We start from the raw sequence: 21,765 nt of genomic DNA on the forward strand, positions 1-21,765 counted from the left end.
AAAGGTTTCCATTTACATTGTATTGTTTTCATTTCCTTTCCTTTTTGGCTGGATTTGCCTCCCATACAAACACACAACAAACCCACCACCTTAAATTTGAACACTTCATGGTTTCTGTGTTTTTCAAAAGACATTTCAGGAAATCCATCCATCCATTTTCTAAGCCATTTTCCATTTTTTCCGTCAGGGTCGCGGCGGGGGGTGCGCCTGCGGGGTGCTGGAGCCTATCCCAGCAGTCTTCGGGCGTAAGGCAGGATACACCCTGGACAGGTCGCCAGTCCATCGCAGGGCAGACAGACAGACACAAACAGTCACTCACACCTAGGGGCAATTTAGCACGTCCAATTGGCCTGACTGCATGTCTTTAGACCTTGGTTCAGGAAATTCCAGTTCCAGAAAAGCAAGCCAAACAGAAGATGTGACAGAAATGTGATAGAAATGTGATAAATATTTCTACAGAGGTGAAACCAGTGAACCAGCAGGGGGCACGTGCGCGCACTTCCCGCTCCCGGAGAAGAAGAAGTCGTCCATGGTCTAACTTCCTTGTGGGAAGAGCTCGAGCGGCTACTACCTAACAAGTTTTCCCAAATCGGAGGAGAGTTTAATTCCCGATTGTCCCAAAGAGTTGCAGTATGTCGGGCAGTCCAGGTGGGTCCTGCCTCGGTCTGGGGGGCGCTGAGGCTTCATAACCGCTCAGAACTGCGCTAACAGCGACCGCAGGCTAGTTAGCCCGGTGGCTAACTCGCTCACTCAGGCACTTCCGCTCAGTTTCGCGCCTCAAACCTCATTAAACACACCGAACTCCCGCGGGCCGAACGGGTCGGGGTCGGGGTCGGGGTCCGGGCGGGTGGCCTACCGGCACCGCGGGGAGTTAACATCGCTAAATAACATCAGACAAGCCATTCGCGTCTCACTCCCGTCCTCCGGTCCACCTTAAATGCTGCAGCAGTTGCATTGCATTCTTTTTGTTGTTAATCTCTGTTCTGTGTTTATCAGTGGGATCTCTGTTTATCAGTGAGTTCTCTGTGAAAGGATTCTACTGTTCTGGCGCACTTTAAACACTGGTCTGATGTTTATTAAGTATTATTCAGTTAAACATTTGCAGGTCGATGTGGTTTTTTGACCTCAGGATTTGACCTCAGTTGATTTTGATCACAGTCCGTCCTGAATGATGGAGGTCAGACAGGTGAGCTGCAGATGTTCACAGCTCATTTGGTAAAACATGACAAAAGGAAAAAGTGCATCTTTGCTTGTGAGTGCAGGCAAACAGTGATGTTGAGCACGGGCGGACGATGAGCGCGAGTGCATGAACATTTGTTTCAGTGCCAAACAGAAAGAACAGTCAGCATCACACCCAGAAAAGGAGTTCAGATCTGTGGAAATTCACAGCATGTAGTGCAGAATTCATTCACTTTTTCCTCAGTGGCCTTCTTTCAGCTGTAATTTACTGCGCAGAGACTTTCACGGATTCTGAAAAAAGATGAACTAGAAAGTCTCATAATATAATTACCTAATGATGGAGATGCATCAGCTGCACTTACCATGTTTCAGTATTTAATGCAGAAACCTTCACTATATGAAGTGGGTGAGAAGTCTTCAGCATCCTCAACTCCTGAATCATGTACATGTACTTCTTGTTCTTGGCTTCTGTGTACAAATGATGAGCCCTGCTTCTACCCTGGGTTCAGTTCAGTTTTGTTAAATGACAAATAAATAAGCACACTGAGGAAAATCTGTTTGGATAACTTGTTCCTCAGACACTATGGTGTAAAATGAGTGATGAAAACATTGATAACTGCATGTTTAACTGTTGTATTAAACTTCCTAATTGAATATTGCTCCTTATCAGGATTGCCTCCAGGTGAAGATCAGAATTTAGAGATTCAGGGCTCTGTGACGGTCTGCAGTGTAGAGGTAGAGACTGAGATCCATGAGGAAAATGCTTTTAATGATGGACACTTCTGTGAGTTTCCTATTTATTATCAGTACTGCAGTATTTATCTGTTAGCAGGTGCTCCCCTTCATTTTTTCCTCACGTTTCTCTCTTTAACAGACTGCGAGAACTGCTGTAAACTGTATGTTGATGAGTGTGACGTTCATGGTCCTCCGTTGTTTACGCATGATTCCCCCACACCCGTGGGAGTTCCTCAGAGGGCTCTCCTCACTCTTCCTCAAGGCCTGGTCATTGGTAGATCAACTTCTCCTGGAGTGGGACTCGGGGTTTTTAACCAGGGCCAAGTTATTCCTCTTGGAATGCATTTTGGACCCTTTGATGGAGAGGTGACCAGCCAGGAGAAGGCGCTGGAGAGTGCGTATTCATGGGTGGTAAGTATGAACTGTTGTGCAACAAAATAATGAAGCTGTTTATTCATGTTCTTGTTTCTGTTTATTGCATTAGCTTTAAAAAAGGGTGCTGCTATATAAAGTGAAACTTGTTGTTGGAGTGAAACTCTTGTTAACCTGTTATTCCTCAGATATGCAGAGGAGGCAACCAGTACGATTACATTGATGCAGAGAGTGACACTCACTCAAACTGGATGAGGTGAGTTACTGTTTCTAACCCTCTCCAGAGCTTCTTGTGAAATTTAGGTGTTAATAGTGAGTCTGTGCTGCAGTAACAGCCTCTACTCTTCTGGAAGGCTAGATGTTGAACATTGCTATGAGGATTTGATTGAGCACTAGTGAGGTCAGGTACTGATGTTGGATGGTCAGTTCTGGGTCACTCCAACTCATCCCAATAGTACTGGATGGAGCTCCATCACTCCAGAGAACACAGCTCCACTGGTCAACAGCCCAATGCTGGGGGGCTTTATACCCCTCTAGTCCACGCTGCGCACTGGACATGGAGACCTTAGGATCATCTGCAGGTGCTGTCCCATTCTGTTGGTCTGTGCTCAGATGACTGTAATCACGGTTTATATTGGGTTTAGCCACTGGTGAAGAGCCAGCCTGTGACCACGTGGACAGTGAGTAGATGATCTGAGGAGCCTTACGAGGCACTGCAGGATTGCTTCAAGGCTACTGATAGGCCAGCACTCTGTAAGCCGCTTGGAGAGGACATCGACGGGCTCACAGAGTGTATCACAAACTACGTTAACTTCTGTGTGGATTCCACTGTCCCAATCAGGACTGTTAAATGTTACCCAAATAACAAGCCGTGGGTAACAGAGGACATTAAAGCTCTCCTCAACAAGAAGAAGAGGGTCTTCAAAACTTGACAGACAGAGTGTAGGTGAGAACGATCCAGAGGGAACTGAAGACGGCTATCAAGGAGGTGAAGAACAAATATAGGAGGAAGCTGGATTGGAAACTCCAGCAGAACACCAGGAGGGAGGTTTGGAATGGAATGAGGACCATCACCAGCTTCAGGTCCAATAACAGAGGAGTAGAGGGCAACGTGGACGGGGCCAACAAGCTGAATCTGTTCTTTAACAGATTTGACACTGCAGGCCCCATCCTGACTCCTCTGCTGCCAGTCCTCAGCAGCCCATCTCACACCTCTATCCCTCCCCCACCCCTCACCACTACAATCTCACTGCATTGTTCCTGTTCCAATGATGCCACGACCCAGTAACGCCAAGGACTACAGGCCAGTGGTACTGATGTCCCATGTCATGAAAACCATGGAGAGGCTCGTCTTGGATCAGCTCCGACCCGTAGTCCAGCCTTTTCTAGACCCCCTCCAGTTTGCCTATCAGCCCTGCCTGGGAGTTGAAAACGCCATCCTCTACCTGCTCAACCGAGTATACGTTCACCTGGATAAGCCAGCCAGCACTGTGAGGGTCATATTTTTTGACTTCTCCAGCACATTTAACACCGACTCGCCTGCTCTTCTGGGTGTTAAGCTCACAGTGATGCAAGTAGATGCCCCCCTCGTGTCCTGCATTGTTAACTACCTGACTGACAGACCACAGTATGTACGCCAGTATGTATGTGTAATAATAATAGTGTGCAATAATTAAGAGGTACAAAAATTTGAACTGCTTTATACTAGATGTTTAATATTTATTATCACAGTCACTGCTACTTTACTATATTCATAGGAACTTAAATTTTGTGTACATATTGCAAATTTCTCTGTCTTTGTTTTAAATTAGTAAAGTGTTTATTCTTTTTACATAAATGGTTGCAACTGTAACAACTGCAGTTTCCCTCTGGGATCAAAAAGGATTCTGATTCTGATAATCTGGGCAAATGCATATTTTGAAACACTATGAATGATGAGTGAGATAGTGTTCACTTATCACAGCACATAAACATGCTATATTCAAATTGCTTAATTTCTGGTTTTAAAGTCAAGTCAAGAGGTTTTTGTCATTCCGTCTATGTACAAGTACACAGTGGAGTGAAATTTTGTTCCTCCAGGAACAACACGGTGCAACAAGAAACAAAAAGTACAAAGTGAACATACAGACCTGGTGTGCAAACAAAAAATTAAACTAACAATAAAATAAATATAATAAGTTAAACAGACATTAGGCATAGTAAACACACAGGACAGTGCAGCACTACCACAGCACTCATTTCTGAACATGGTAGTGAGCATACGGTGCAGAGATATTTAACCTGCTGTGATCCATGAGTCCTCTTAACAACTTGCTGCATACACTGTTACTGTATTAGTTGATTTGTTGACAGAATGCACAGTTATATCACAGTCATGTTGATGTTGACAGATATTATTTTAAAAAAATGATCAGTCAGTAAGACGTTTAGATTCAGCCGTATTTCAGGCTGATGTGTGTACTGAATTCCAGAAGAGCAGAATGTTTAGGTGATGCTGAGTTACTGCACTGCATTTATTAGTTTTACTGCATTTGTAATTCTACAGAAGTAAATTTTAAATTACTTTGTAAAGAGATTTCAGGATGAAGCCTGAATTTCTGCAAGTTATGAATGTTTAATTATCAGCATTTTTCACAACTCTCATTTCGGTGCATGCCTGTCATTAGCTGAAGTGAAGCAAACTCTTTCCTTCACCTTTTTGAGAGTAAAATTTGAAAATAAAACATCTTTTTTGGCTGCATCAATCACCAGCTCCTCACTTATATGGTGCGCCGGCCCCCTGTGTTCACAGGTATGTCGTGTGCTCTCAGAATGAGAGTGAGCAAAACCTGGTGGCATTTCAGCAGAGCGGGCGCATTCTGTTCCGCTGCTGCCGCCCTATCCACCCTGGACAGGAACTGAGAGTGTGGTACGTCGAAGATTATGCCCAAAACCTAAGCACCACCTGGGATAAGATCTGGGACAGGAAGTGCAGTCCTATAGGTAACCAGAACTAACACCTTCTCTGTTTTGTATGCGTTTTGAATATACTTCCAATAAGGTTTGCAACAGTTCAATTATGCTGAAAATAAAAATTACTATTCCTCTTTGATCCTGTTTTATGATCCTGCATATCCAACCAGGCTGCTTTTGTGTGCTCGCTAATGTCAGCTTTGATTGCATGATGTTACCAACCACACAATTAATTCGTCTTTGACAGCAGAAGGCATCATTCTTGATCTTGATAGAAGCGTGACGTCAAAGTGCTGACAGGCTACTGACTGAACTTTTTTTTTTTCTTTTTTCAGTTAATTGATTATTCAAAAGAGTAACAAACAGTGTCATTGATTGTGGAAGTCCGTGTTAGTTGTAGCTGTTCTTTCAGTGCCATTGCTCTATGGGTATTGTCCTCATGTATCTAAAGTGTCTTATATTTTGAAGAGTTAACAAAATAAGAGTTCCTCTGAAGTTTCCTTTTTTTGTCCCACAGGAAGACGTGATGAAGAGGTGCAGGTTTTAAGCTGTCCTTACTGCCAGTACTCTTTCCCAGCTGCTGTTTATCTGCATAGGCATGTCAGACGCTCGCACCCAGATGTATATTCACACCTCTCAGAAGCCCAGGCTTTCGAGCCTGTTGAACAGACACCAGTTACAAACTTGGATCAGTGTCTGCTCGCCTCTGATGCACCATCTTCATCTCAAGTGCAGCCAATCACGGAATCTTTCCAGAGCCACTTACCTTCTCTCAGTGGCCAAACAGAGAAAACAGGTACAGCTGAAACATCACATGCACATATTGACAGTTTAAACGATGTGACAGACCAGACTGACAGCAGTGCAACAGACAACAAATGTGGTGATTGCCGGAGAACATTTTTGAGGTCATGCCACTTAAAAAGACACCAGCGCACGATCCACTCGAAGGAGAAGCCATATTGCTGCAGCCACTGCAGGAGGTGCTTCAGTCAGGCGACAGGATTGAAAAGACACCAGCAAACTCACCAGAATGAAACCGAGCAAAGACCGGAGGAGACAGAGGGTGCACCTACGGAAATCTATCCTTGTACTGAGTGCTCATTCTCTTTTGTGGCTAAACTCAATCTATACAAACATCTCAAACGACACCACCATGGAGAGTACCTCAAACTGGTGGAGAACCAGTCTTTTAGCAAACTGCAAACCGAGGAAATCTTAGACAAACATGATCCTCCATATGAACCACCAGCCAGACTCAAGAGATCTACTAGGAGCCCTAATGGGAGCAGGGGTCACCCTAAAAAAGGACCTATCGGCCGGCCTCGAGGCAGACCACCTAAAAACAAGAGCCCCCAGCAGCCAATCAAGAACAAAGTTCACGAGCAGACTGCTGAGTCTGAACAGACCACCACTGACCTTGATGGTTCAGCAGTGCCACAGAGAGCTAATACAGATGGCATGACCCCTCAGGAACTGCCCTCGTCTTCGCACATCTGCGGTGAGTGTCTGAGAACCTTCAGCCACTTGCATCTTCTGAAAAGCCACGATTGCATCCAACAGGGTGATGGCCCCCATGGGTGCTCCCGCTGCGGCCTCTATTTCAACCGCCTGTGCAACCTTCGGCGACATGAGCGCACCATTCACGGAAAGGAGCGGCCGTACTGCTGCACGCTGTGTCTCAGGTCCTTCACGCAGTCGTCTGGTCTGAAGCGGCACCAGGAGAGCCACTCGCGCCGCAGCACCCACCGCCAGAGTGCCGCACTGGCTGACGCCACCATCTACCCCTGCAACCACTGCCCCTTCTCCTTTACCGGCGAGCGCTACCTGCACAAACATGTCCGCCGTCACCATCCGGAGATGACCACCAAGTACCTCTGCTTCAATGAAGGCGATGTGACGTCCAAGGACCACAGCTGCACGCAGTGCTCCAAGATCTTCCGCACAATCAGGGGTTTCAAGAATCACGCCTGCTTCAGGCAGGGTGACCAGCTGTACCTGTGTCCTGACTGCGGTAAAGCCTTCAGCTGGTTCAACAGCCTGAAGCAGCACCAGCGCATTCATACGGGCGTGAAACCGTATGCCTGCTCGCAGTGTGAGAAGAGTTTCGTGCACTCAGGCCAGCTTAACGTCCACATGCGCACCCACACGGGTGAAAAGCCATTCCTCTGTGCAGAGTGCGGCGAGAGCTTCAGGCAGTCAGGTGACCTGAGGCGGCATGAGCAGAAGCACTCAGGCGTGCGGCCGTGTCAGTGCCCCGACTGCGGGAAGAGCTTCAGCCGGCCACAGAGCCTCAGGGCCCACCAGCAGCTTCACAGGGGAACCAAAATGTTCCCCTGTACACAGTGCGGGAAAAGCTTTGCCCGCCGGTACCACCTCACCCGCCACCACCAGAAAATGCACTCCTGACCAGCGACTCGGTGAACGCACTTAATGCCTATAATGATAATGATCTGATAGACTGAAGGTTTCTATTAGATTATTTTAATCTGTGTGGAGCCACGCAGACACTCTGATGCAAAGCCTCTGAAGTGCTGCAGTCGTGTTAATGCACAGTCCAACGTATAAGGATACATATTTAAAACTGAAACAGCTGTTTCAGACTGTGAAGCACCTGTTCCAGTTGTTCTGTATGCATTATTAGTATAAGTAAATTAGCAGTTCATCACAAGCAGATAAATGGTACATACTGTACAGAAGTGTACAATAACTGAGGGCAGACTTAAATGAGCAAAAGGAATATACAAATCTTAAAGGCTGGTATCTGTGATATGGATTTGGAATCAAATGAAATGTTTATCTGATCATACAATAAACAATTTGGAAATGCTTTAAACTCTGTATCTGAGAAATCAGAGCTCGGTGTAATGAGTGCATTCAAAATATGTTGATCTGCTGTGGTGGCGCTTGCCCTGAAGGTTTCCCTGCTTGCATTCCAACCCTGACCTACCACACCTGGCTAATGAACTTCTGAAGAAGTTCTTCTTTGCCTGGATCAGATGCTTTAGTATTGGGTAAAGTGGGTGCAGCTTGTTAGATGCAGGTTAGGGGGCTGATAAGAACTGACCTACTGCATTGTTTCTAAACCCAGTCCATGAGACATATCTAACAGTTCCATGTTTGCTTTGTTCCAAAACTCCACCCAAAAGGGTTAGAGCAAAAATGTGGGACTGTCTGGTGACCCCCAGGGGCTGGGTTGTACAGCCCAGAGAGTGTCAGCCCCATGTTCAGTTACCCATATTCAAGAATTCGCTACACTTTCTTTCATGAGTGTATTTCTCTTTAGAAAAAGGAAAAATACAGCAGGAAGGCTGGAAGCAGCATAAAGTTATTGGTTTAAGTCTCGCTCAATATCTGAGCAGAGCGAGATATTAATACACATTAAAAAATACACATTAATGTAGCCTTGCATAAATGAGGGTAGTGTATAATTTTTATGTCCATCCAGGTCAAACATGCTGTCTTCACTGCTGTCCGACAGCCTCTACGTCATCAAATGAACAGCAAAAGCAGAACAAAATAAAATGCAACCTCTAAATGTGTACAAAACACTGATAAATCATCCAAAAAACCCAGAAAGTTCGATTATTTAAGAAGAATATATGTATACAAGTTTATGTTAAGTCTGCATTGATGCCTTTTTTTTGCAAAGCCTTTTTTGTTGCTGCATATTTTTTCATCATCGTACACGCACTGGACTTGCTGCTCTTTTACTCTTTTACAGTTTAAAGGTCAGCTCAGTTCGGAATCACCTTTAAAATGCTAAAATATCCTGTCTAATCCGCTTTGCAAGGAGTTCTGACGCCGACCGGTAAGCTCTTCTAGATTTACCATGGTAAGTTTGTTTGCAGCGCAGATATTTTTTGTGTGTTGGAAATGTTTTTAGAGCTGGTTTATGAGGAGCCTGGCCTCTTCCTGTTTCCCCCTTATCTCAAAACACCAGAGGGCGCCAACAATGAGTTTATGCCATTCTGTGTTCAGAGAATCAGTGTATTTAAAAAAAAAAAAAAAAAAAAAAAAAACTTTTAAGCATTTATTCATAAGCTATGATTTTACTCAAATGCCCCATATTAACCCATTCATTTTGGACTCATTCAGGAGCGCCCTCTAGTGTTTGAAAATCTGGAAGATATTACAGAGTGATGATTCCCCTCTCTATAAGTTCTCTGATGGTTTTCACAACAGTTTAAAGAAGCTTCTAGCTTTTGCCTTCTGGAGCGCATCACCAGCAATGGACTGACCACAGCTTCACAATAAACATTTATCCTTAACAGTGCAGAAAATGAGGTTGTTTAATAGCTAAACATTTTGTTTTTGTGAAGCCTAAACAAATCAAATTTGATGAAATTATTTACTGGCATATTTTTACAGATCTAGATGAAGGAAAAAAATCTGCAAGCATTCAAATGTTTAGGAAAAAGTACAGAATCATACATAAAAAGGCACAGTTTGTAGTTTGTTGCTCCTCTTTGGGCTATTGTGATGACCTGAATTGTTTTAGGACTCCACAGCTGAAACACTATTCTACATCAAGCTGATTCCAGCTTTCTCCAGTAGGATCTGACAGATGAGCTTTGCAGGATGGAGCCTTGTCATGGACCGCCTTTTTGAATTTCCACCATAAATGTTTGGATTGAGGTACAGACTGTTGGGTAAGTTGATCTGCGGTGAGATGCGTCACCATCATCCTTAAAATGACTGTCACCAAACATATTTTCTGTTTATGGACTGTGGAAATTGTCCTAAATTTCAGTGCACACCTGTGACTGTTGAGGTAAGGATTCTCCTCTCCCCTCATCCTTTACCTGGCATGCAACTCCAGGTCATAACTGAGTGGGGAAATCTGATCGGTTTCTTCAGGCAGTTGTCTTTCTATGTTTCATTCATGTCTGCTTCTCTTCGGTTCACTGCAGTCTCATTTTCTTCTGTTTAGATGTTGGTGCTGGTTCTGCTTCTGCTTTGGCCTTTCTGTGTAAACGTTCTGTCAAAAACACAGACTCCCACCCCGTTTCCCACCATTTCATTTGATTTGTTGTGCATTTTCTATTTTCAAGGCATCTTGGTTTTAGTTGTCTGTCCTGATGGTTTGTTGTCTAATGGTTGAATAATGGATTTCTGAAGGTTGTGTAATGGTTTTTAACAGTTTTACAAGTAATTGTATAATGGATTTCTTAAGGTTGCATAATAGTTTTCTGAAATTTTATATAATGCTGAAGAACACTGTCTCGTGTATTCATTGTATGAGGAACCAATGATATAACACTAGGAATTTGGAGTAATGGGATGGCAAACTTGCGAAAACTGTGAATTCGGTTCTGTATAAACCACAATTTGGAGTCCCATAAAACAGGCAAATCAAAGTGTTATGAGACCACCATATTCCCAAGAACACTCCTGTACAACGACAAACCTGTGAATAGTGTTTATTTGGCTCTATACAGACCACAATTTGAAGGCCGATAAAATCGGCAAATGAGTGTTACCATATCAAACAACCATAATCCTGAAGCACACTCTGTCATGTATTCATGATATGAGAAACAAGTGATATTACAGTAGGAATTTGGAATAATGGGATGGCAAACTTGTGAAAAGTGTGAATTCGGTTATGTATAGATCACAATTTGGAGTCCCATAAAACAGGCAAATGAAAGTGTTATCAACAACTTGTACTCATACCATAAGGAACAGGTGATTTTGTAGGAATTTGGAGTAATGCGGTGGTAAACTTATGAAAAGTGTCCAATGGGTTATATAAAGACCACAAGTCCCATAAAAAAGGCAAATCATAATGTTATCTTATTAAACTACCATATTTCTGAAGAACACTATCATGTACTCATATGAGTACCAAGTGCTTTTACTGTAGGAATGTGGAGTAATGGGATAGCAAACTTGTGAAAAGTGTCTATTCGGTTCTATACAGACCACAAATTCGAAGTCCCATAAGACAGGTAAATCAGAGTATTATCATATCAGACCACCATAATCCCAAAGAACACTCTCTCATGTATTCTTGATATGGGGAATACGTGATATTACAGTAGGAATTTGGAAAAATGGGATGGCAAAACGATGGAAAAGTGTGAATTCAGTTCTGTATACATCTCAATTTGGAGTCCCATAAAACAGGCAAATCAACGTGTTATGAGACCACCATATTCCTCAAGAACACTCTCTCCTGTTCTCATGACATAAGGAACAGTTGATATTACTGTAGGAATTTGGAGTAATGGGATAGCAAACTTGCAAAAACTGAATTCAGTTCTGTGTAAACCACAATTTGGAGTCCCATAAAACAGGCAAACCAAAGTGTTATGAGACCACCATATTCCTCAAGAACACTCTCTCCTCATGACATAAGGAACAGGTGGTATTATTGTAGAAATTTGGAGTAATGCGACGGTAAACTTGTGAATGGTGTCTATTTGGCTCTACTCAGTTTGAAGGCCGATAAAATAGGCAAATACGACTGTTGGCAAACTTGTGAAAAGCGTGAATTCGGTTATGTATAGATCACAATAAAACGAAAATGAAAGTGTTATCAACAAAGACCAGCATATTCCTCAGGAACACTCTCTCCTGTACTCATACTATAAGGAACAGGTGATTTTGTAGGAATTTGGAGTAATGCGATGGCAAATTTGTGAATAGTGTCTATTCGGCTCTTTATACCCCCTCATATATTTAGATCTGCCGGAGTCACCAGCCACACTCTGGGGGAAATCCTATCACAGTACAGTCATACTCCTGAGCAGAACTAATTTTGTCTCCTTACTCTTCCTGAGATAATGACTGCCCTTCCATTGTGCTGAAGACTGACCATCAGGGCCTCCTCCTCACCATCACCAACCTGCTCTCCTGTTCATTGTGCCAACTGCAGCACCCTCAGTTACATCACTGTGCCATTCAGATGTATCAGCATTGAGATAGGATGGGACGGCTTCAGCTCACTCCCGCTTTTCATAAAGACTCAGTCAGAAACTGCCTCTACCAGTGCAGTTTTTAAAGCTTAAGATCCTCTTAACTTTTATTTGGTATTTAGCTTATTAAATTGTAAATACAGTTTGACCAGAGGAGGATGGGTCTTCCCTTGTGAGTCTTGGTTCCTCCCAAGGTTTCTACCTCCAGACTGAAGGAGTTTTTCCCTTGCCACCATCGCCTCTGGCTTGCTCACTGGGGGATATGTTATAACTGTATGTTTTCAAACTTCTGTAAAGCTGCTTTGTGACAACATTGTTGTAAAAAGCGCTATACAAATAAACTTGAATTGAATTGAATTGAAACATGTGAATTAGTTTCTGTACAGACCACAATTTGAAGTCCCATAAAACAGGCAAATCAGAGTGTATCCAGAGTGGAATTTGGAATAGTAGGATGGCAAACTTATGAAATGTGTCCAATGGTTATATAAAAATGAAAATTTCAAGTCCCATAAAAAGGCAAATCACAGTGTTATTGTGGTCTGGGGCCCTCTCTGTGTGGCGTGTGCATGTTCTCCCCATGTCTGCGTGGGGTCATGTCAGACATGCAGTCAGACCAATTGGACCTGCTAAATTGCCCCTGGGTGTGAGTGTGTGAGTGACTGTGTCTGTCTGCCCTGTGATGGACAATGAAGGTGTATCCTGCCTTCCGCCTGATGACCGCTGGGATAGGCTCCAGAACACCCCTACCACCCTACACCCCTACCACCCCAAACCCCCCCCCCCCCCGCAACCCTGAGGGAGAAGCGGCTTAGAAAAAGGATGGATGCATGGATCACAGTGTTATCATTTCAGACCACCATATTCTCGAAGAACACTGTATCATGTAGTCATTTTATGAGCACCAAGTGCTTTTACTGTAGGAATTTGGAGTTATGGGACAGCAAACTTGTGAAAAGTGTCTGTTCGATTCTGTACAGACCACAATTTGCAGTTCCATAAAAAAGGTAAATCAGTGTTATCATATTAGACCACCATAATGCTGAAGAACACTCTCTCATATATTCATCGTATGAGGAACCAATGATATAACACTAGGAATTTGGGGTAATGGAATGGCAAACTTGCGACAACTGTAAATTCGGTTCTGTATATACCACAATTTGGAGTCCAATAAAACAGGCAAATCAAAGTGTTCTCAGGCCACCACATTTCTGAAGAACACTCTCTCCTGTACTCATGACATAAAGAACAGGTGATATTACTGTAGGAATTTAGAGTAATGCGATGGCAAACTTGTGAATAGTGTCTATTAGGCTCTTTACTGACCACAATTTGAAGTCCCATAAAACAGGTAAATGAAAGTGTTATCAACTCAGACCAGCAAATTCCTCAAGAACACTCTCTCCTGTACTCATGGTATAAGGAACAGGTGATCATACTGTAGGAATTTGGAGTAATGTGATGGCAAACTTGTGAATAGTGTCTGTTTGTCTCTGTACAGACCACCATTTGAAGTCCCATAAAATAGGCAAATCAAAGTGTTTTCAGACCATCATATTCCAAAAGAACACTTTCTCATGTACACTGCTCAAAAAAATAAAGGGAACACTTAAACAACACAATATAACTCCAAGTAAATCAAACTTATGTGAAATCAAACTGTCCACTTAGGAAGCACGGACTCTACAACCCACACAAGTGGCTCAGGTAGTGCAGCTCATCCAGGATGGCACATCAATGTGAGCTGTGGCAAGAAGGTTTGCTGTGTCTGTCAGTGTAGTGTCCAGAGCCTGGAGGCGCTACCAGGAGACAGGCCAGTACACCAGAAGACATGGAGGAGGATGTAGGAGGGCAACAACCCAGCAGCAGGACCGCTACCTTCACCTTGCAAAATGCTGCCTCCACCAGCCCTGCAAAATGACCTCCAGCAGGCCACAAATGTGCATGTGTCTGCACAAACGGTTAGAAACCGAGACTCCATGAGGATGGTATGAGGGCCCGACGTCCACAGATGGGGGTTGTGCTCACAGCCCAACACCATGCAGGACGCTTGGCATTTGCCAGAGAACACCAGGATTGGCAAATTCGCCACTGGCGCCCTGTGCTCTTCACAGATGAAAGCAGGTTCACACTGAGCACATGTGACAGACATGACAGAGTCTGGAGACACCGTGGAGAGCGATCTGGTGCCTGCAACATCCTTCAGCATGACCGGTTTGGCAATGGGTCAGTAATGGTGTGAGGTGGCATTTCTTTGGAGGGCCGCACAGCCCTCCATGTGCTCGCCAAAGGTAGCCTGACTGCCATTAGGTACCGAGATGAGATCCTCAGACCCCTTGTGAGATCATATGCTGGTGCGGTTGGCCCTGGGTTCCTCCTAATGTAGGACAATGCTAGACCTCATGTGGCTGGAGTGTGTCAGCAGTTCCTGCAAGATGAAGGCATTGAAGCTATGGACTGCCCCGCCCATTCCCCAGACCTGAATCTGATTGAGCACATCTGGGACATGTCTCGCTCCATCCACCAACGTCATGTTGCACAGACTGTCCAGGAGTTGGCGGATGCTTTAGTCCAGGTCTGGGAGGAGATCCCTCAGGAGACCATCCGCCACCTCATCAGAAGCATGCCCAGGCATTGTAGGGAGGTCATACAGGCGCGTGGAGGCCACACACAATACTGAGCCTCATTTTGACTTGTTTTAAGGACATCACATCAAAGGTGGATCAGCCTGTAGTGTGTTTTTCCACTTTAATTTTGTGTGTGACTCCAAATCCAGGCCTCCTTTGGTTAATAAATTTGATTTCCATTGATGATTTTTGTGTGATTTTGTTGTCAGCACATTCAACTTTGCACAGAACAAAGTATTCAATGAGAATATTTAATTCATTCAGATCTGGGATGTGTTTTTTGAGTGTTCCCTTAATTTTATTGAGCAGTGTACTTATGATAAGAGGACGAAGTGCTTTTACTGTAGGAATTTGGAGAAATGCTATGGCAAACTTATGGAAAGTGTCCAATTGGTTAAACAAAGACCACAATTTGAAGTCCCATAAAAAAGGCAAATCAGAGTTTTATCTTATCAAACTATGAAATTACCGAAAACCACAAGATCTTGTACTCATGGTATGAGTAGCAAGTGCTGTTACTGTAGGAATTTGGAGTAATGGGATGGCAAACTTGTGAATAGTGTGAATTCGGTTTTGTATAGACCAAAATTTTAAGTCCCATAAAAAAGGCCAATCAAATTGTTATCATATCAGTCCATGATATTGTAAAACTTAGTATTTGCTTCTTCACGTTCTTACCGAGACTCGGGGCTGTGGGTTAGTTCAGTCGGCAATAGGTAGTGAGGACGAGGAAACAAAGAAGAGTGAAGGACCCGGTGATTGAGTTCGGTGGAGCCACTTTTAATAAAAACCACACAACAGCTTCGGCTACTCAGTGCTGCAGGTCTGAGAGAAAAGACCTCTCTCGACTGCCTCCTCTACACAACCTCTCTCCCTCCTTCTTAGCCCCACTTCCTTCACATAAATCACACCGATAACTTGCTAAGAGACTAGAACTTTCACAGCTTATTCAAATGAACAATTATTGGAATAGTTCCAATTATTGCTCTTACATATAGTCCCTCACCCAAAATGAAATCCTCATTTACAACACTAGCAACAAACAAACAAAAGAAGAAATGAAAATATAGTGTATGAAAGTAGTGTAGGACTTTGGGATATTTAGTGGACGGGCCAAGTCACGTACCCGAAAGACAGCAGGCAAAGGATTTTCTGCTGACGCAACTGGGCACAAGATCTCATAAGGGCCAATCCAGCGTGGGGCAAGCTTATTATGGTGGTGGGCTGGGTCATCTACTAATACTAAGTCACCAGGTGCATAGGGGCTATAGTTGACATGGCGATCGTAGTACTTTCGATGGCGCTTTTGGGCTCTGTCCCTGAAAGCCGTAGCCGATTCATAGGCTTTCCCAAGCCGCATGCGCAGAGAAGAGGCATAGGCAGCCGGAGTTGCAACTGACCCTGAGGAGACAAAATCAGGAGTGTTGAGCAAAGTGTCCACTGGGACATGGGCTTCCCGTCCATGGGCCAAGAAAAAAGGAGTAAATCCAGTACTTGCATGGACTGTGGTGTTGTAAGTCATTGCAACTTGAGGGAGATGATCATCCCACTCTTGGCCCAAGTCAAACAGGTATTTGGCCAGTTCACCTTTCAGTGTGCGATTATAACGTTCCACTATGCCATCACATTGAGGGTGGTAGGGCGATGTACGAAGCTTGTGAATTGACATCAGACTGCAAAGGTGTTTCACAAGGTCAGATTCAAATTGCCGTCCCTGATCTGAGTGCAGAGCTTCAAGGATACCATGCTGAGGGATGTATTGTTCATAGATGCAGCGTGCCACAGAAATAGCTGTTTGAGTCTGCAGTGGGTAGAGGTTGACAAATTTTGTGTATAGGTCCATAAGAATCAATACATAATGGTTGCCTTTGGGTGACACAGGAAGTTCCGTGATATCAGCAGCCACAATTTGAAAGGGTCGGCTAGGTGAAATCGAGACCAGCGGAGCTTGGGAACTGGGCACCGGTGACCGCCGTGACTGACACGCAGCACACTGACGACAATATTGTGAGATGTCAGAGGACATGTAGGGCCAATAGAAGGAGTGCAAAGCCCTGTCCAGCGTTTTAGCCACGCTGTAATGTCCTGCTGCAGGGTGCCCATGCAAGAAATATAGCACTTCAGGCACTAGTAGGCAAGGGACAACCACCTGGCCAAGGTGACCATTTGGAGAGGAGCAGCGTACATGCCTACATAAAAGGCCATTACATATCCTCAGACGAGGGAACTGCGACCACAACTTGCGAAGGAATGGGGATGATGTTCTGAGTTTCCAAAGGGGTGGGCGCCAGCCACGTTCCAACCAGCCAAACACCATCGCAATATCTGGGCCATTTTGTTGTTTTGTGGGGAGATCCCAATCTGCCTGAATGTGAACCAAGTTAGTGGAAGTGTGACATGAGTCAGTCCCCTGCAAGTGGCAGCCTGGACCCTGGAAATATTTCTGCCTAGAATGTTCAGGAACTGTCTGGGTTGCCGTTGTGGCCATAGGAGGCTTCTCAGGCATGGAGGGAGAATGTATATCAGATGAAGTGTTGTGGGGGCAGTGGGACATGGAATCTGCATTGAGGTGTTTAGTGCCATCACGGTAAACTACAGTCCAGTCGTGGAGGTCCAGTTCAGCAGCCCAGCGTGCACACCTACCAGTGGGATCCTGATACAATGGGAGCTTTTTGAGGCCCACCAATGGCTTGTGGTCTGTGATGATGGTAAATGGATGAAAAGCCAGGTAATGACGAAAGTGACGAACAGACGAGACAATGGCGTATAGCTCACGATCAAATGTTGACCACTTCCTTTATGAAACTAAGAGCATAGGACTGGCATATGCAATGACATGTTCCTTTCCCGCCACCCTTTGATACAGTACACTCCTGATGGCATGAAGGGAGGCGAAAGAATGTGACTGAAGAGCAAGCAAGGTGACACTTGGATGGCTTTAATTCGAGGCCAGCAGAACGAAAACGTTGGAAAACCTCTCTCAAGTGCTGGAGATGTTGGGCAAAATCAGTACTATACACAATGATGTCATCAAGATAAATTAAACAAATATTCCAGTGGAGGCCACGGAGAACAAACTCCATCAAGCGCTGGAAGCTCGGGGGGGGCATTGGAAATTCCCATAGGCATCATCCGGAAATGGAACAGCCCAGTCCCAGTTGAGAATGCCGTTCTCTTGGATTGGATCTGCCGATATCCAGCAGTCCTTGATTGTTACTGCATTAAGTCGACGATAATCCACACAAAACCGGTGGGTGCCAGCACCACCGGAGCCGACCAAGGACTATGGGATTCTTCTATGATGCCATGCTCCAAGAGCTTGTCCACTTCCTGCTGTAACAAGACCTGTGTGGCTGGAGATGCGCGTTACGGCCGCAGCTTAATGGGTTTAGCATCACCTGTGTCGATGGCATGATGGGTAAGATCAGTACGGCAATAGTCATAGGGGTGGGAGCTGAAAACATCAGCAAAATCTTTCAAAAGGGTCTCAAGTTGTGGTATTTCACTCGGAGTCAGACACGTATGAGATAGATCTACTGCCGGAGTTGGGCAACTGGAGGCGTTGGAGGTGGCAGCAACTGAGACCAAAGTGTATTCCTCTTGTGGACAGCCTGAAAGGGAGAACACCTGGCCTAATGGGCATCCACCTGCAAGGGAGACTGGTTCTGGAGAGGGGTTAACTACCCTAACTAGCCCTTGTCCATCATGAACTGTCGTGAGTGTCCTAGCAATGGCCAGCGCAGAAGTCGAAGGGGGATGTGGTTCAACAATGCCTACATAAGACTCAGCACATGCCACCTTGGTATTTCCACAGTTAATAGAGACCGCAATCACCATTTTGGACAGGGGGACAACAGTGACAGGGGAGGCAGCAATAGCTGCACATTGTAATGCAATAAGGTGTTGTGGGGAGGAGAAATGCACAACAGTGTCAAGTCTCTGTAAATATGCATGTGGTACTGACAGGGTGATTGGAGGTGCGCACAATGTAAAAAATATGGGACAGGGTAATATCACCAATATGCACAAGGGCCATAATACATCCTATCATGTCCAGTAAATGTCCTGTCACTGATGAATCCAGGACAAAGGACTTTCTGATGGGTTGAAAGGCCAGAGCAGGGATAGCCTTACAACACTCCTCTAACCTCTCTCGACTGCCTCCTCTACACAACCTCTCTCCCTCCTTCTTAGCCCCACCCCCTTCACATACGTCACACCGATAACTTGCTAAGAGACTAAAACTTTCACACCTTATTCAAATGAACAATTGTTGGAATAGTTGCAAATTATTGCTCTTACAATATTCCCGAAGAACACTGTATCCTGTACTCACGGTATGAGTACCAAGCGCTTATACAGTAGGAATTTGGAGTAATGGGACAGCAAACTTGTGAAAAGTGTTATCAATTCAGACCAGAATATTCCTCAAAAACACTCTCTCCTTTACTCAGGATATATGGAACAGGTGATATTACTGTAGGAATTTAGAATAATGCGATGGAAAAACTTGAGAACAGTGTCCAGTTATACAACCCCAATTCCAATGAAGTTGGGACGTTGCATAAAAGATAAATAAAAACAGAATACGATGATTTGCAACCCTTTGCAATCCTTTTCAACCTATATAATTCAAATGAATACACTACAAAGACAATATATTTATGTATGTTCAAACGGATAAACTTTATTGTTTGTTGCAAATATTCACTCATTTTGAATTTGATGCCTGCAACACGTTCCAAAGAAGTTGGGACAGTGGCAACAAAAGACTGGGAAAGTTGAGGAATGCTCAAAAAACACTTGTTTGGAACATTCCACAGGTGAACAGGTTAATTGGAAACAGGTGAGTGTCATGATTGTGTATAAAGGGAGCATCCCTGAAAGGCTCAGTCATTCACAAGCAAGGATGGGGCGAGGTTCACCAATTTGTGCACAACTGCATGAGCAAATAGTCCAACAGTTTAAGAACAATGTTTCTCAACGTGCAATTGCAAGGAATTTAGGGATTTCATCATCTACAATCAACAAAACATTCAGAGAATCTGGAGAAATCTCTGCAAGTAAGCGGCAAGGCAGAAAACCAACATTGAATGTCCGTGATCTTCGATCCCTCAGGTGGCACTGCATTAAAAACTGACATCATTCTATAATGGACATTACCACATAGGCTCAGGAACACTTCAGAAAACCATTGTGAGTGAACACAGTTCGTCGCTCCATCTACAAGTGCAAGTTAAATCTCTGCCATGCAAAGCAAAAGCCATATCAACAACACCCAGAAACGCCACCGTTTCTCTGGGCCTGAGCTCATCTGAGATGGACTGACGCAAAGTGGAAAATTGTCCTGTGGTCTGACGAGTCCACATTTCAAATTGTTTTTGGAAATCATGGACGTCGTGTACTCCAGGCCAAAGAGGAAAAGGACTGTCCAGATTGTTATCAGCGCAAAGTTCAAAAGCCAACATCTCTGATGGTATGGGGGTGTGTTAGTGCCCATGGCATGGGTAACTTGCACATCAGTGAGGACACCATTAATGCTGAAAGGTACATACAGGATTTGGAGCAACATATGCTGCCATCCAAGCAATGTCTTTTTCAGGGACATCCCTGCTTATTTCAGCAAGACAATGCCAAGCCACATTCTGCACGTTACAACAGCATGGCTGCATAGTAAAAGAGTGCGGGTACTAGACTAGCCTGCCTGCAGTGCAGACCTGTCTCCCATTGAAAATGTGTGGCACATTATGAAGCAGAAAATACGACAACGAAGACCCCAGACTGTTGTCTTGGGAAAAGTGTCTAATCGGATCTATACAGACAACAATTTGAAGTCCCATAAACAGGTAAATCAGAGTATTATCATATCAGACCACCATAGTCCTGAAGAACAATCTCTCATATATTCATGGTATGAGGAAAAAGTGATATTACTGTAAGAATATGGAGTAATGGGGTGGCAAACATGTGACCAGTGTCTGTGTGATTCTGTATATACCACTATTTTAAGTCAAATAAAATAGGCAAATCAAAGTTTTATAATATCTGACAATCAAATTCCTAAAGCACAGTCTCTCATACTCTCATGTTATGAGGAACAAATTATATTACAGTAGGAATTTGGAGTAATGGGACAGCAAAATTTTAGAAGTGAGAATTCATTTCTGTACAGACCAGAGTTTGAAGTCCTATAAAACAGGTAAATCAGAGTGTTATTATATCAGTCCACCATATTCCTGAAGAACCCTCTGTCATGTATTCATTGTATGAGGAACATGATATTACAGTGAGAATTTGGACAAATGGGATGGCAAACTTTCGAAACGTATGAATTCGGTTCTGTACAGACCACTATTTGAAGTCTCATAAAAAAAGGCAGTCAAACTGTCATCATGTCAGACCACAATATTCCCGAAGAACACTTACAGTAGGAATGTGGAGTAATGGGATAGCAACTTATGAAAAGTGTGTATTCGGTTCTATACAGACCACAATTTGAAGTCCCATAAAACAGGTAAATCAAAGTATTATCAACGCAGACCAGGATATTCCTCAAAAACACTTCCTGCAGTACTCATGATATAGGCAACAGGAGATATTACTGTAGGAATTTGGAATAATGTAATGGTAAACTTGAGAAAAGTGTCCAATGGTTTATATAAAGACCACAATTTGAATGCCATAAAAAAGGCAAATCAAAGTTTTATCATAACAGACCACAATATTCCTGAAGAACACTGTTGTACTGAATGTACTCATGGTATGAGAAACAAGTTCCTACAGTCATATCAACTGCTCTTTATAACACGAGAGATTGTTTTTGAGGAATATGCTGGTCTGAGTTGGTAACACTGTTCTTCAAGAATGTTGTGGTCTGATATGATAACAATCTGATTTACCTGTTTGATTGGAGTTCAAATTGTGGTATGTATAGAACCGAACTGACACTTTTCACAAGTTTTCCATCCCATTAC

General features: G+C 43.9%; 1 protein-coding gene across 1 annotated transcript; it reads left to right on the plus strand.

Moving 5' to 3' along the window:
* Positions 1-283: 283 nt before the first annotated feature.
* Positions 284-9,275, plus strand: prdm9 (PR domain containing 9). Its single transcript, XM_017686009.2, has 6 exons — positions 284-648; positions 1,850-1,963; positions 2,054-2,325; positions 2,475-2,542; positions 5,078-5,268; positions 5,756-9,275. The coding sequence occupies exons 1-6, from the start codon at positions 633-635 to the stop codon at positions 7,645-7,647; spliced, it is 2,553 nt and encodes an 850-aa protein (XP_017541498.1). The 5' UTR covers positions 284-632; the 3' UTR covers positions 7,648-9,275.
* Positions 9,276-21,765: the final 12,490 nt, after the last annotated feature.

The sequence above is a fragment of the Pygocentrus nattereri genome, chromosome 13, assembly GCF_015220715.1.
Source record: "Pygocentrus nattereri isolate fPygNat1 chromosome 13, fPygNat1.pri, whole genome shotgun sequence".
Lineage (NCBI taxonomy): Eukaryota > Metazoa > Chordata > Actinopteri > Characiformes > Serrasalmidae > Pygocentrus > Pygocentrus nattereri.

Bases quoted from the DNA above. Each gene is read 5' to 3' on its own strand.
- prdm9 (XM_017686009.2), top strand. The intron at 2,326-2,474 runs GTAAGTATGAAC...GTTATTCCTCAG, and splicing joins AGAGTGCGTATTCATGGGTG to ATATGCAGAGGAGGCAACCA. The intron at 5,269-5,755 runs GTAACCAGAACT...TTTGTCCCACAG, and splicing joins CAGGAAGTGCAGTCCTATAG to GAAGACGTGATGAAGAGGTG.